The 12,634-nt window shown below is 42.3% G+C and overlaps 2 protein-coding genes across 2 annotated transcripts; both read left to right on the forward strand.

Annotated features, from left to right (window-relative positions):
- The first annotated feature begins 702 nt into the window (after window positions 1-702).
- On the forward strand, window positions 703-5,243 carry LOC147219193 (angiopoietin-related protein 3-like). Its single transcript, XM_086173179.1, has 7 exons — window positions 703-1,299; window positions 1,530-1,640; window positions 2,326-2,434; window positions 2,744-2,857; window positions 3,214-3,309; window positions 3,510-3,782; window positions 3,864-5,243. The coding sequence occupies exons 1-7, from the start codon at window positions 802-804 to the stop codon at window positions 4,094-4,096; spliced, it is 1,434 nt and encodes a 477-aa protein (XP_086029305.1). The 5' UTR covers window positions 703-801; the 3' UTR covers window positions 4,097-5,243.
- A 710-nt stretch (window positions 5,244-5,953) lies between these two features.
- On the forward strand, window positions 5,954-12,390 carry LOC147219194 (phosphoglucomutase-1-like). The gene is made up of 11 exons (XM_086173178.1): window positions 5,954-6,338; window positions 7,460-7,622; window positions 7,919-8,065; window positions 8,182-8,307; window positions 9,315-9,505; window positions 9,665-9,819; window positions 10,061-10,176; window positions 10,261-10,396; window positions 10,976-11,159; window positions 11,294-11,422; window positions 12,136-12,390. Exons 1-11 carry the CDS (start codon window positions 6,081-6,083, stop codon window positions 12,223-12,225), a joined length of 1,695 nt encoding a protein of 564 aa, XP_086029304.1. The 5' UTR covers window positions 5,954-6,080; the 3' UTR covers window positions 12,226-12,390.
- Window positions 12,391-12,634: the final 244 nt, after the last annotated feature.

The following is a 12,634-nucleotide window of genomic DNA, read 5'->3' on the forward strand; positions in this document are numbered from 1 at the left end:
AAGGGATACTTGTATTAATATGCATGGAAAAGGCAGTTTCCTTTTTTTCACCAACAGACAACATATTATAAGTCAAAAATCAAAATGTCAGTTTTATTGCGCTGTCTTCTCCTAAATGTCATGTTGCAGTATCACTCTTGTTAAACAGTTTTAACACCCGCTTTAAGTCTTTTTAAATGTGAGACGCCCCGGATTAGAGTTTGACTGCCTGTGACTTATTTTGGGAAACAGCTGTTAATTCCCCGCAACAGTAGATATACGATATGGACCGATTAATCGTCACCGGATCAAAATATGTGTCAGAACGTAAAGGTTCTATGTGTCACCCTCCTGTTAGATAAACAAAAATAAAAAGCCCCTCTAGATACAGCACTTGGACCGATGACAGACTTTAGGGGGGGTTACTACAGGTCGAGTGAAAACACAGTTTAACCCCTCGATTCAAAAGAGAAATATGAAATCTACCACAGGACAAAATGCTTTAAATGTATTATTTCCATACATTTCAGCTACAGCATTGGTACTCGAAATTTCTGTTTTCTTAGCAATCCAATTGCGAACTTTAAAATATTTAAAATACTGTCCCGTAGCAAAGCCGACTATTGAATATCTTTTAGTTATGCCGAAAACTACATCCCGTTTAAGGCAGAAAGTTATCAGACGAGCCGGTTAATCATTGACCGAGAGCGCAGACAGTGTATAAACCCCCTATTCTCGTTGGCTCTTCGACCGCTCAGCGAGGAGGGAAAGGGTCGCCGGTCGCTCTCTCCATCGACACCTTGAGAAGCACGACACAACATCATGAAGTTCATCCCATTCTTTGTTCTCACGGCCGTTTTCCTCCCCGTCCTCTGCATCGACGAGCGGCAGCCCGCCGTCCCGACCGCGGCTCCCGTCGAAACCCGCTCACGTTTCGCCGCTCTGGACGATGTGCGTCTCCTGGCGAACGGCCTCCTCCACCTGGGCCAGAGCCTGCGGGAGTTTGTGCAGAAGACCAAAGGGCAGATTAACGACATCTTCCAAAAGCTCAACAGCTTCGACAGCTTCTTCACCCAGCTGACCGTGCAGACCAGCGAAATCATGGAGGAGGAAGAGGAGCTGAAGAAGGCCACGGTGGTGCTGAAGGCCAACAACGACGAGATCAAGGGCCTGTCGGTGGAAATCAACTCCAAGGTGGACAACATCTTGCAGGAGAAGAGCCACCTGCAGAAAAAGGTGGACGGTCTGGAGGAGAAGCTGAAGAGGCTGTCGCAGGGCCTGATGACCAGCGAGCAGGAGGAAGAGATGAACGCCCTCAGGGTGAGTCGCCCGGAGTTCAGCTCGGTCATCTGTTGTTTTTTTTCACTCAAATGGGACAAGGACACAAACTGTTGGAACCCAATATATACTGTAATATATATATATATATTAATATATTATCACGTCAGATGAGACAGAAAATGAAACCATTTCGAAAATAAATTATATCTGTGCTTCGAGATGTTTATAGTGTACGACGAGATCTCGTTTTGTTTCCTTTTCCCGATCAGGGTGTGATTCAAAGTCAGGACCGAAGCATCACAGAGCTCATAAAGGCTGTGAGGCAGCAGAGTGAACAGCTCAACCACCAGACAACAAAGATAAAGAGTCTGGAAGAAAAGGTGAATATATCAATGTCAACTTGTGTTTAAATGGCTTTTGTGGCTTTTGTTGTTTGTACATACATTTATACCAAACTCCATTATTTTACATTCTTTTGGATGTATAGTCAAAGTCAAAGTCAGCTTTATTGTCAATTTCTCTGCATGTACTGATCATACGCAGGAATCAAAAAGACGTTTCTTATAATTGACATGAAATTAACAAAATCATAATAAGTGCAAATTAACAGTAAAGCGCACTATTACATTAAACAGTAAACATTGAAACTGTAGGTATGAAATATAAAGTGCACATAGAAGTGTATTAAAGAGGAGCAGCAGAGTTGTTTTTTTTTCGTCCAGTTTCATGCAAAGGATAGTAAGTAATACCATAATGGTTTATGGTCAATAGCAGCATGATGGTTTTCTCTGTGACAGTGCAAAGTAGCAGTAGTGCAAAAAACAAAGTGGTAATATTGTGATATATTGTATATAGACAGCTAACAATATGGCATTTTACTGAGAATGGTCCCAGATTGGTACAAATTCATTTTGATGTTAATTTAACAGTAGTGAAAGAGCCTCGGTAACACGCATTCTATCCACTTTGGTTACATTTAAGGCAGAATTGCCGCATAATCACATCATTTCTCAATTTAAGGAATATATCTGTAAACTAAAGTGTGTCTCAAACAATCCATCTCAGCTCTCGGATCAACACAACACATTTGTTCAGGAGACCATGGAGAAGATGACCTACACCCCCACCAGCGAGACCCCAACGCTAACGCCGTACCTGGCTTCAGATTCAACCAGTAAGCTGCGGTAACACGGTCCAACCTGAAGTATTGAAAACTGACCGTACGCGCCCCAGATTTACAAAACGGGCTCAGGCGGTTTACAGCAATGTTCTGCCTTAAAATTTGCACAATTTCATGGCGTCGCAGCAGGTGCTTCCTAATTCATCTGCCCTCGCTTCCAGGGCCAGAAAATCACTTATCCTACCATTTCCGGCCGATGCCGCCGATCTAAGCCGTACCCTCCGGTCATCAATGCTCACGAAATGACTATAAATCGGACAGATACGTCACGCCTTCGTTGTTTGGCGTTGTTTCTTTTAATAGGTCTTCCGTCAGACTGCAGCGAGCTGTTTGACCGGGGAGAGCGAGTCAGCGGCGTCTACGCCATCGGCCCCGACGGCTCGGAGCCCTTTATGGTCTTTTGCGAGATGAATACAGGTACGCGACGTGTCTGAAAGAGCCAAGTTTTCCAAGGCTGAAGCCCAGAGTCTGTTATTTCACAAAGTTTTAAAATATCATGCTTGAAAGCATACCGGGCTAAAAGACGTAGTCGGTGTTTGCTGGATGAAGTCGCAGCAGACCATGACACAGCAGTTTAAACCATGCTGACAGAGTTATATAACAACACTTATTGTTTAGGTTTAAGCGTCAACTTGGTTCGGGTTGGCAACAGCAACTATCTAGCTGTTTATGTGTAATTTATGATATCGTAATGTGAGTTTTTTGGCTTTAACCCACTCACAGACGAGGGCAAATATGTCAAAGCGTCTCTTTCCCGTCTTCTTTCCACTCAGACCATGGGGCGACCGTTATCCAGCGAAGGAGAGACGGCTCAGTGAATTTTGATCAAACCTGGGAAATGTACGAGAATGGCTTTGGAGATTTTCAGGGTGACAGATTTTATTTCGTGCCTTCACTTAAAAAAAAAAAAAAAAAAAAAAAAACCACATCTTGGCAATTTTAATTTGTACTATTATGATGTGATTTGAAAATTATAGCAAGGCTTAAGAAAACCATAGCCAAATGATGCATGCTTTATTGCATCACTTTTTATTTCTGCTTGCTGATCCGTGTCATGACACTCTTGCAGGGGAGTTTTGGCTGGGTCTGAAAAAGATACACTCACTGGCTACTCGGGGCAACTCCATCCTTCACATCCAGCTGGAAGACTGGAAACAGGGAAGGCACTTCGCAGAATACAGATTTCACCTCGGCGGTCCGGAGAGCGAATACACCATCCGCCTTTTGCATCTGTCAGGAGATCTGCCCGACCCCTTGAGCAACCACACGGGGATGATGTTCTCCACCAAGGAAAGAGATAATGACAGGCACCAGGACATCAACTGTGCTCACAACTACACAGGTAAGGATGTGAAGACGTAATAAACACGATTTGTAAATATGAATATTTCCGTGTACGTCATATAGCGTCTGTAACAACCAGGTGGTTGGTGGTTCAATGCCTGCGGGGACACCAACCTGAACGGGAAATATTTCCATGTGAGACCAAAAAGCAGATCGGAGCGTCGGAGAGGGATAAATATGAAGTTGGGCCGAAAGTCCTCACCCTCCCTCAGATACTCCCAGATCTCTGTCCGTACCCGCAACACTTCACCCTCAGTGGCATTCTCTGACACAAGCTCCTTTCCTACATACACCACAGACATTTTCCAGTGAAAAATATCGATGGCAGCAAAACGCGTTGCACAGTGCCCCCCTCAGGAGAGTCTTGGCAGCGCTCCGTGTGAGCGGCTGTAGTTTCAGAGGAGACGCCGGCAGTGGGGAATTGCCTCACAATGTTAAATCTTAGCAGCTGTCACACTGGATATCATTTTGATTTAAAAGCTTGGATTTCTGTCTATCATACAGAAATCCATAAAGATGCGTCATATTGTGAGTGGGTGGGGAGGCACTAATGTCAAGTGAATTCAAATTTCCTGTAAAATCATCATATCCTCAAAGTATAATGTCATATGTATATATACATTCATATAGTATATATATATATATATATATATATATATATATATATATCTTCAAACATGTTTGCGTAAGGGTCATATTGACCTGAACAGAGGTTCCCAACCTGCTTGATGCTGTGAATCAGGAAGTCACAAAATCGACCAAAAAGGAAAAACTCCCCTGGCATTATATTATCATGATCGCCAGACAAAGACAAGTAGGACGGATTAGCGTAGCTAACCAGCGATTACGGAATTGGTCGTCTACTCCTGCCAAAGGTAATCTATTTCCCATTCTGATTCCAAAACGTACTTGCATGGAGCAACTCATATGTTCTCCTTGTAACACAATGTAAGAGCCAAATTGTTTAAATTGTTTGGGTCCGATCATCTTTGAAAGATGGATTGGTCACAAGAGTTAGTCTTTTGGAGATGTTTGAGAGCCTTCTAAATGATTTAGGCAGGTTTTCCCAAAGGCTGAAATTCATTGTGCCGAGCTAACAAGCAGGAAATAACACTCTGGTCATTTACTGCACACAACTCTACATCTCCAACAAACTGTGAGTATCAAAATGATAACCAAACTCTCTCGATGTGGCGGAAGAGAATGTGCCCTTTTAAGGAGTCAAGAAGGGGACAAATCTATAACAAAATTCAATTTTTTTTATTTTCAAATTATTTACTTCATCTTTACTCCAAAGATTTGGTGCCGTAACATCCCCTTGAAAATCAGCAAATAAACAGTCCAACTAGGAAATTGGGCAACTCCTTTTTTTTTTTTTTTTTTTGGTTGTTATTTATTTACACAAGTTATTACACAATTTCCTCCAGGAACAATAAAGTATTTGTGTTTCTGATTCTGATTCTGAATTCATTTTTATTGTTAAAGTATATGGAATACAAGCATTCTCAACTGTGCTTTTACAAATCTATTTTTTCAAATCTTTTGCTATTTTTGATTTAACTTAAAAGTAAAATGTATTCGTAAAACCGCCACCCACAACGTTACTTACGAGAACTTGAGCTATGTCAATAGAGAAATCAATCCTGGTGATGGTTCCCTTGGATTCAGATCAAACGTGAATGTTTTTGTGTTGTGAAGGTCAAGTTCACAAATGAGTGAAAGCATGTATGTGTAAAACAGACTGTTGGATCAAACTATTTTGGATTGTGTTGAAGCCAACTTTTCACAAACAGTAGAGGGCAGTGATGTCGTCTCACAGCTACACCAACCTAGCTGACGGCTTCAATTGCAGCTGCAAATCACGCTTCTCACAATTAGCATTTAATCACGCAAATTTAAGATTTTTTATGTCAAGAGAAGGCGTCATTTTCATCTATTAGCCCTCTGCTGCTGCGCAGCTGCTGCCCTTCCCATTGGAAAAACTGCACTTGTGCTTCCTCCGTGCTTCCATTAGGACACACCCATGCACATGCACTTCTTTGTGATTGGGCCTGCAGCCTTGACAGTGATCCCCCTGCACATGTGTGAAGGAGCGTCTTGAGTTACTAGGCCTGCCTCTGCACACACACTGGTCTGAAAGGTTATTTTGGGCTGCTGAAGTACCACTGTGCTTCCAACCTCAGCGAAATAATAGGAGGAGTCAAGATTCTACCCTCCCATTCTGTTCTTGTGAAACGCTGCTTCCAAACAACAGGTTCCCCCAGCTTTTCATGCAGTCGCGTTTCGCTCGGAAACAATGGACGACAGTCCTCTCCAGGTACTGACTGTCCCGACGGCCCCCTACCACGACCAGAGGCACGGCACCAGTGGCCTGAGGAAAAAGGTCTATGTGTTCCAGTCCAGGAGGAACTATCTGCACAACTTCATCCAGAGTATCTTCTCTTCCATTGACCTTCGTGACCGCCAGGGTTCAACGGTGGTGGTGGGGGGAGATGGACGCTTCTTTAACCAAACAGCTATTGAGATCATTGTGCAGATGGCAGCTGCCAATGGGGTCAGTGTCACCATGTGTTTGGAATTACTTACCTTGTGTGTGTTTGTGTGTGTCTGTGTGTGTGTGTGCATGCTGGTAAGTATATGGGTGAGGGCCAGCATGGATGGGTGTTTCACTGTGTGGATATCACAGCAGGTATGTCAGTGTCACCTGCCCCGGCACTTGCTAAAATCCCTTAATAACGCTTGTTTTGTCTCCTGACTTATTTAAAAAAAAAAAGACGAATTCTGAATGATTGAAAAAAAAAAATTCTAGCTTGTACACGAATAAGCCAAAGGTACAATAGATGGTCCACTTGTGAACAAACTACTGTAAAACTCCGAACGGATGATAAGAATGTTTTAACTATATCCTGTAGATCACTATTAAAAACTCACATTTACATCAGCTGCAATAACAAAGTTGGAGAAATTGACGCAAACACGATGTCCCCAAACATAACCTTCCATCACATATGACTTAATCCTCCTAAAGCAAACCAGTCGGGAACCCCCGTGTAAACATAGCCGTCCGCATAACAACAAGACATGACGTAGGAACGTTTTCCAATTTTGTCGTCCGGGTGTTTGGTGAAAACATAGACAATGAATGTTTGATGATGTGTTACTGCATTATTATTTTAATATTTCTGCACATACGCGTATACCGTCAATACAACCGATAAAGATTGGGACCATGAGAAGGCTGACTGGTAATAAAATGGAAGAGCAGAACAGTGTAGCATGACAGGATAAACGCTGCCTGTCAGAAATAAAACCAGGTAGCGGCTGTGGTATACCGCAGGCTCGCAAGTCTGCCGTTTTTAAATAGAAACATGGGAAGTATGTTTTGTTTTCAACCATCGTGCCAGGGCCTCTCGGCTATAAACAACATAAAATCCGAGCTTTCACAGAAGAAAAGGTCACACTTGACGGGATTTAAAAAGTACTTACACTTGACAGGAGCTGCTCTTAATGTGCCATAATTGGTGTTCATTACGTGACATTCTCGCCCCACTTACTCTTGGGACGAAGCATGACACAGCAAACCTGATAATCCTTGGCATGTCCACCCTTGCCCCGCTTGAATTCAGGCCCCGCCAACTCACACACACGTATATATACCTGTGTGACTTCTCTCAGGTGGGGCGCCTTATCATCGGACACCACGGGATAATGTCTACACCGGCCAACTCCTGTGTGATCAGGAAATTTAAAGCCATCGGTGGGATCATCCTCACCGCCAGCCATAACCCCGGTGGACCCGACGGAGACTTTGGCATTAAGTTCAATATGGGAAATGGAGGTATGGTAACAGGAAAGGGGTAAGCATGCAGGGACGTGGGCCAAGTGCAATATAGTGTTACAAGAGAAGTCTGATGGACACTTAGCCGAGCTGCACAAGGTCTTGCTAAGCTATGTAGCACAGCTGCACTGAAATTTATGGTGATACATTTGTATCTTAATAGTCCAATCCTGCAGACGCCGAAGCTATTTATGGCAATTAATATTTGCTTTATTGTGCAAGTCAGATTGTATGATAGGTTTGTATCACCCAGGTTTGTACGATCGATTGTCACACCAGAATTATTCGTCCTGCAGGGCCAGCTAATGAGGCTGTCTCAAACAAGATCTTTCAAATGAGCAGAACCATCGAGGAGTTCGCCATCTGTCCCGGACTCAAAGCGGATCTGACAACCCTGGGCAAACAGACGTTCGACCTAGAGAACAAGTTCAAACCTTTCACAGGTGCAAAGTGGAGAAAACAAACAAACACTCGCATGGATTATGATTATGAATCAGAAAGGCGCCATCTTTGAATGTTTAACAGCGCATTCCAACTCTGTTTGTTTATTTGTTTCCAGTGGAGATTGTGGATCCTGTGGAGTCTTATGCGAACTTGATGAGGAACATCTTTGACTTTGCTGCCCTTAAAGAGCTCCTGTCTGGGGAGAACCGCCTCAATATAAGACTGGATGCAATGCATGGAGGTGAGAGTTTGCCGTCATGCTATCCATGCGATCAAATTCTGCTGAAGACCTCTAGTGGACAGGTGACCCATCCTGAATGTATCTCACCTGAATCCAGACCTATGTGTACTCTTAATTTCCAACCGCCGTAGCTTTATCCAGTGTTTGTAACACAATTGCAGACAGAATGGGTTTCACCATTCAACTTCGTACCACCTGAAGCCATTTTCATCATTCTGTTTTGTGAAACATGTCTTGACAAACTGAGTTGACAGAAATAGCCCGTTCAAAATGGAAAAGATACATTTTTCTCGCCGCAAACTCTGACTAAATAACGTTAAAAAAAAGGGAAGTATATTGAAAATAGATTAGGGGTGTCCACATAGACACGTATAGACCTATGTGGAAACCAAGTTGGACTTAAATATGATTTTTTTTGGTGTATTTGTACTTTTCTAACTAAAGTTCCCGGAGTGTGCTTTGCTTAAAAAAAAAGGAAACTCTCATCATGGACTTTTTTGAAATAACAACGTCACCATTATACACTTCAATTACTTCCATAATGTAAAATGTGAAGGACTTTAAAAAGAGGCTGGTAAACACACATCTGGTTGGCCTTAAAGTCGCCAAGATTTCTAACTATTATGTAATGTAAAAACAAAAAAAAAAAAGAGTTATGATTCTCTCGCATTCAACATACTGTGTTCCTGTCTGACTTACAAATATACTCATGGGCACAGAACTGTTGAAACCTTGTTTGGAAGCTGCCGACCGCCCATATGGGTGACACGAGGTTGTGAAAGGTTACCTGCTCTAATTGGTGTCCCCGCTCACTGAAACCGATTCCGACGGCTGACCCCACACTCGCATTCCCGCTAACAACACACGGCAACATGAACTCTCAGGAGATGAAGCATAAGAATGCCAGTAGAACCACTCTGCACAACATGAGATCCGACTCTGTTCCGTCTAGACTTAATTCCAGTCTCCTCTCATTACTATTTCTGCCATCTGTTTCTTCTCTCCAGTGGTCGGGCCGTATGTGAAGAGAATACTCTGTGAGGAGCTGGGCTGTCCTGCCAGTTCTGCCATCAACTGTATCCCGCTGGAAGATTTTGGGGGTCAACCACCGGATCCTCACGTCACCTACGCTGAAGATCTAGTTGTCAGCATGAGAGACGGACAGTATGATTTCGGTGCCGCATTTGATGGCGATGGGGTGTGTGCAACTATTTCTGAATTCCAAAAACCATTTTTGAAGCATGCATCTTCTCTATTTTTGGGACCCGGACGAAAAGAATGTCTCGCTTTCAAGTTTGGCGTGACAATGCATTGGTGGCCTTGACCTCTGACTTCTGTCTGTGTGTTGGTTTTCTAGGACCGTAACATGATCCTTGGTAAGCACAGCTTCTTTGTCACCCCGTCTGACTCCGTGGCTGTGATTGCTGACAACATCTTCTGCATCCCATACTTTCAGCATTCAGGGGTGAGAGGCTTCGCCCGCAGCATGCCCACAAGTGCAGCCTTAGACAGGTAACACTTTGGCCTGGTTTTCACATCTGTCAAATTCAGTGAGCTTTTAAAAGATTAAGCCAGTCAAACTCTCAAAGTCTGTAAAGTAGTCTAGAGCCGGGAGGGGGAACTCTATAATCTATTTATTTGCATTTCTCTAGATGTGTATAGATAAACAGCTTGTTTACATTGTTTTTTTGTTTTTTTTCCTTAAAGGCTCCCAGTGCCTCCTTTGAGTAATATTTTGTTGTGTTTCCTGCAGAGTAGCCAAAGCAACAAAAATAGAGCTGTATGAAACTCCCACTGGGTGGAAATTCTTTGGGAACCTAATGGATGCAGGTCGACTGTCTTTGTGTGGAGAGGAGAGTTTCGGAACAGGTTCTGTATCATTTCTTTGTTTCTTTCAAACGCTTTGGCATTCATTCCGTTGTATTTTCAAGTTAATCACATATCGTTTTTCAGGCGGAGACCATATTCGTGAGAAGGATGGGCTTTGGGCCGTGCTGGCATGGCTGTCCATCCTGGCGTCCAAAAGGCAAAGCGTGGAGGATATTCTTAAGGACCACTGGCTTAAATATGGAAGAAACTACTTCACCAGGTAAGAGATTGTCGAGCGTTCTCCCCCCGAACAATGAAATTGTAAATAAATTATTCTATTTCTAAACTCAAAAGGTAATGTTTCAATAATTGGTCGTATAAAATAAAGCATAAACAGTATATGACTGACATCTAGTGGTCATTATTGAGCATTGCATATGTGTTGAGTTCAATTTCTCAGAACGTTTGCCATTTCTTAATGTGTACCAAATTGTAAAAATACTTGGTTAAAATGTTAAAGAACTAGAAATGTTGCGAACGAAATCACCAAAAAAAACTATCCTTGCACGGCTAAATGTTTAGGCCCTCATTGTATCATCTACTACGTGCAAGCAGACTGACTGATTCAAGGGTTTACTTTATTTATTTCTCAGTGAGCTGTTTGAAATTGATGTTTGAGTTGATTTTGGAATTTTGTTTGATTGGGAACGAAAATTAGTGGGTGGTTTATCAGTCATTTATAATGCAAACAACTGCTATAGAAAAGTAAAGCTCCCTTCTGTACCACTCACGGTGACTAAAATAAATACTGACATATTAACTGTTTTCTATTTTCGTCCTCATTGCTGTTGTTGACCAGATATGACTATGAGAATGTAGACATAGATGCAGCCTGTGAGATGATGGAGGATTTGGAGCTTCTGATCATTGGCAAGTCCTTTGTGAAGCAGAGATTTGCTGTGGAGGATAAGATCTACCAAGTGGAAAAAGCTGACAATTTTGAATACACGGATCCAGTGGACAGCACTATCACCAGGAACCAGGTATATGACACATAATGTGTCGTATTCCCGTAATAGTGCTTTCTGTGTGGAGTGACATAGGATGTATCCATATTTGCGCATTAGATGACACATCTGCATGTCTTCTGTTGGTCGTTTTTTTTTTTTTGCTACAGGGCCTGCGGATAATCTTCTCGGACGGGTCTCGGATCATCTACAGACTCAGCGGAACAAGCTGTGACGGGGCCACGGTGCGAATCTACATCGACAGCTACGAGAAAGACGACGTATTTCAAGAAACACAGGTAAAGTGTTCATTTGAAATGAGTTCATTTCAGATTGATACTTTTGGGAGATCCCATATTTTTCCATGCTCCCTACGGTGAGACGACAGTGAGACTTATGATATAAAGGCAAAGGCTGGAATTCATATTCTGTAACAATGAACCTCATGAAGTAGTGAGTTTTGCATTAGGATGAGCTGTTGGTTCAAATCAGTGCACCCAGGGGTTGAATCAGATAACTACTTCCTCTTTTGAGTTTGGTTAGAGAGCCACACTCAGAATTTCCCAATGCTATTTTGTGACGTGGTCCATTTCCCGTAACCAAATGTATGTGAGTGTTTAATTCAATTTAACGAAGCTATAAAGCTAATTGGTGAGAAGCAGGTACCGAGCCGCCCTGCTCCACACAGGAGAAGGCAGGCATTCATCTTCTTGTCCGGCACAAGCATTATACAATTTATAAGTGTGTTATGAGAAAAAGCCTTTATTAAATTAATATCTTTTGACCTTTAGAGTGTGCAGCTTTTCCTTCAGACTTTGTGTTATCACACCCAAAATGCCACAAGTTTATAATCTAATACTGCTCTGGCATTTTGAAATTGCACGCAAACACTAATTTCATAAGCGACAGCCTTGGTTTTGTCTGGCATCTAGGATCAAATGCATGAACGTGCGTGCTTTTTGTTTCCTTTTTCTATATTTTTGACTCACCATATTGTCTTTTTTTGTGACAGGTGATGCTGGCACCCCTGGCAACAATTGCTCTCAAGATTTCCAAGCTCCATCACAGGATAGGGAGAAATGGCCCATCACTGATCACATGAGCCTGCTCTTGAGTCACTGCTTACTGATTTTGGTTGAAATATATATGTTTAATGAAGCTTCAATTCCAAGTGTGAAACCAAAACATGTAGTCGTTATCATTTTGAGGTAGAATGTATTAGTGACTGTCTCTACACTACATTAAACTGCATTTTATTTTTGGTTCATGTGTGGAACTTTTTTTTTCATGCAGCAGAAAGAAGACCATGCACAGTGCTAAGGCACATTATTCAATTTATTCATACTATATGTCAAGTAATTTAAACAAGTGATATGCAGCATGCAGCTTCTCACATTAAGGAACGTGAGGAATTAAGTTCCAAGCTGAAATTGAAGCTACTCCCATGAAAATTGCAAAGAATAATGATAATGTAGCATAGGAGTACGTTACAATTACACTGCATCGGATTA

The sequence above is a fragment of the Fistularia commersonii genome, chromosome 25 (genome assembly GCF_037954325.1).
Source record: "Fistularia commersonii isolate RoL2024-O1a breed Wild chromosome 25, RoL_Fcom_v1.0, whole genome shotgun sequence".
NCBI classification, from domain to species: Eukaryota; Metazoa; Chordata; class Actinopteri; order Syngnathiformes; family Fistulariidae; genus Fistularia; species Fistularia commersonii.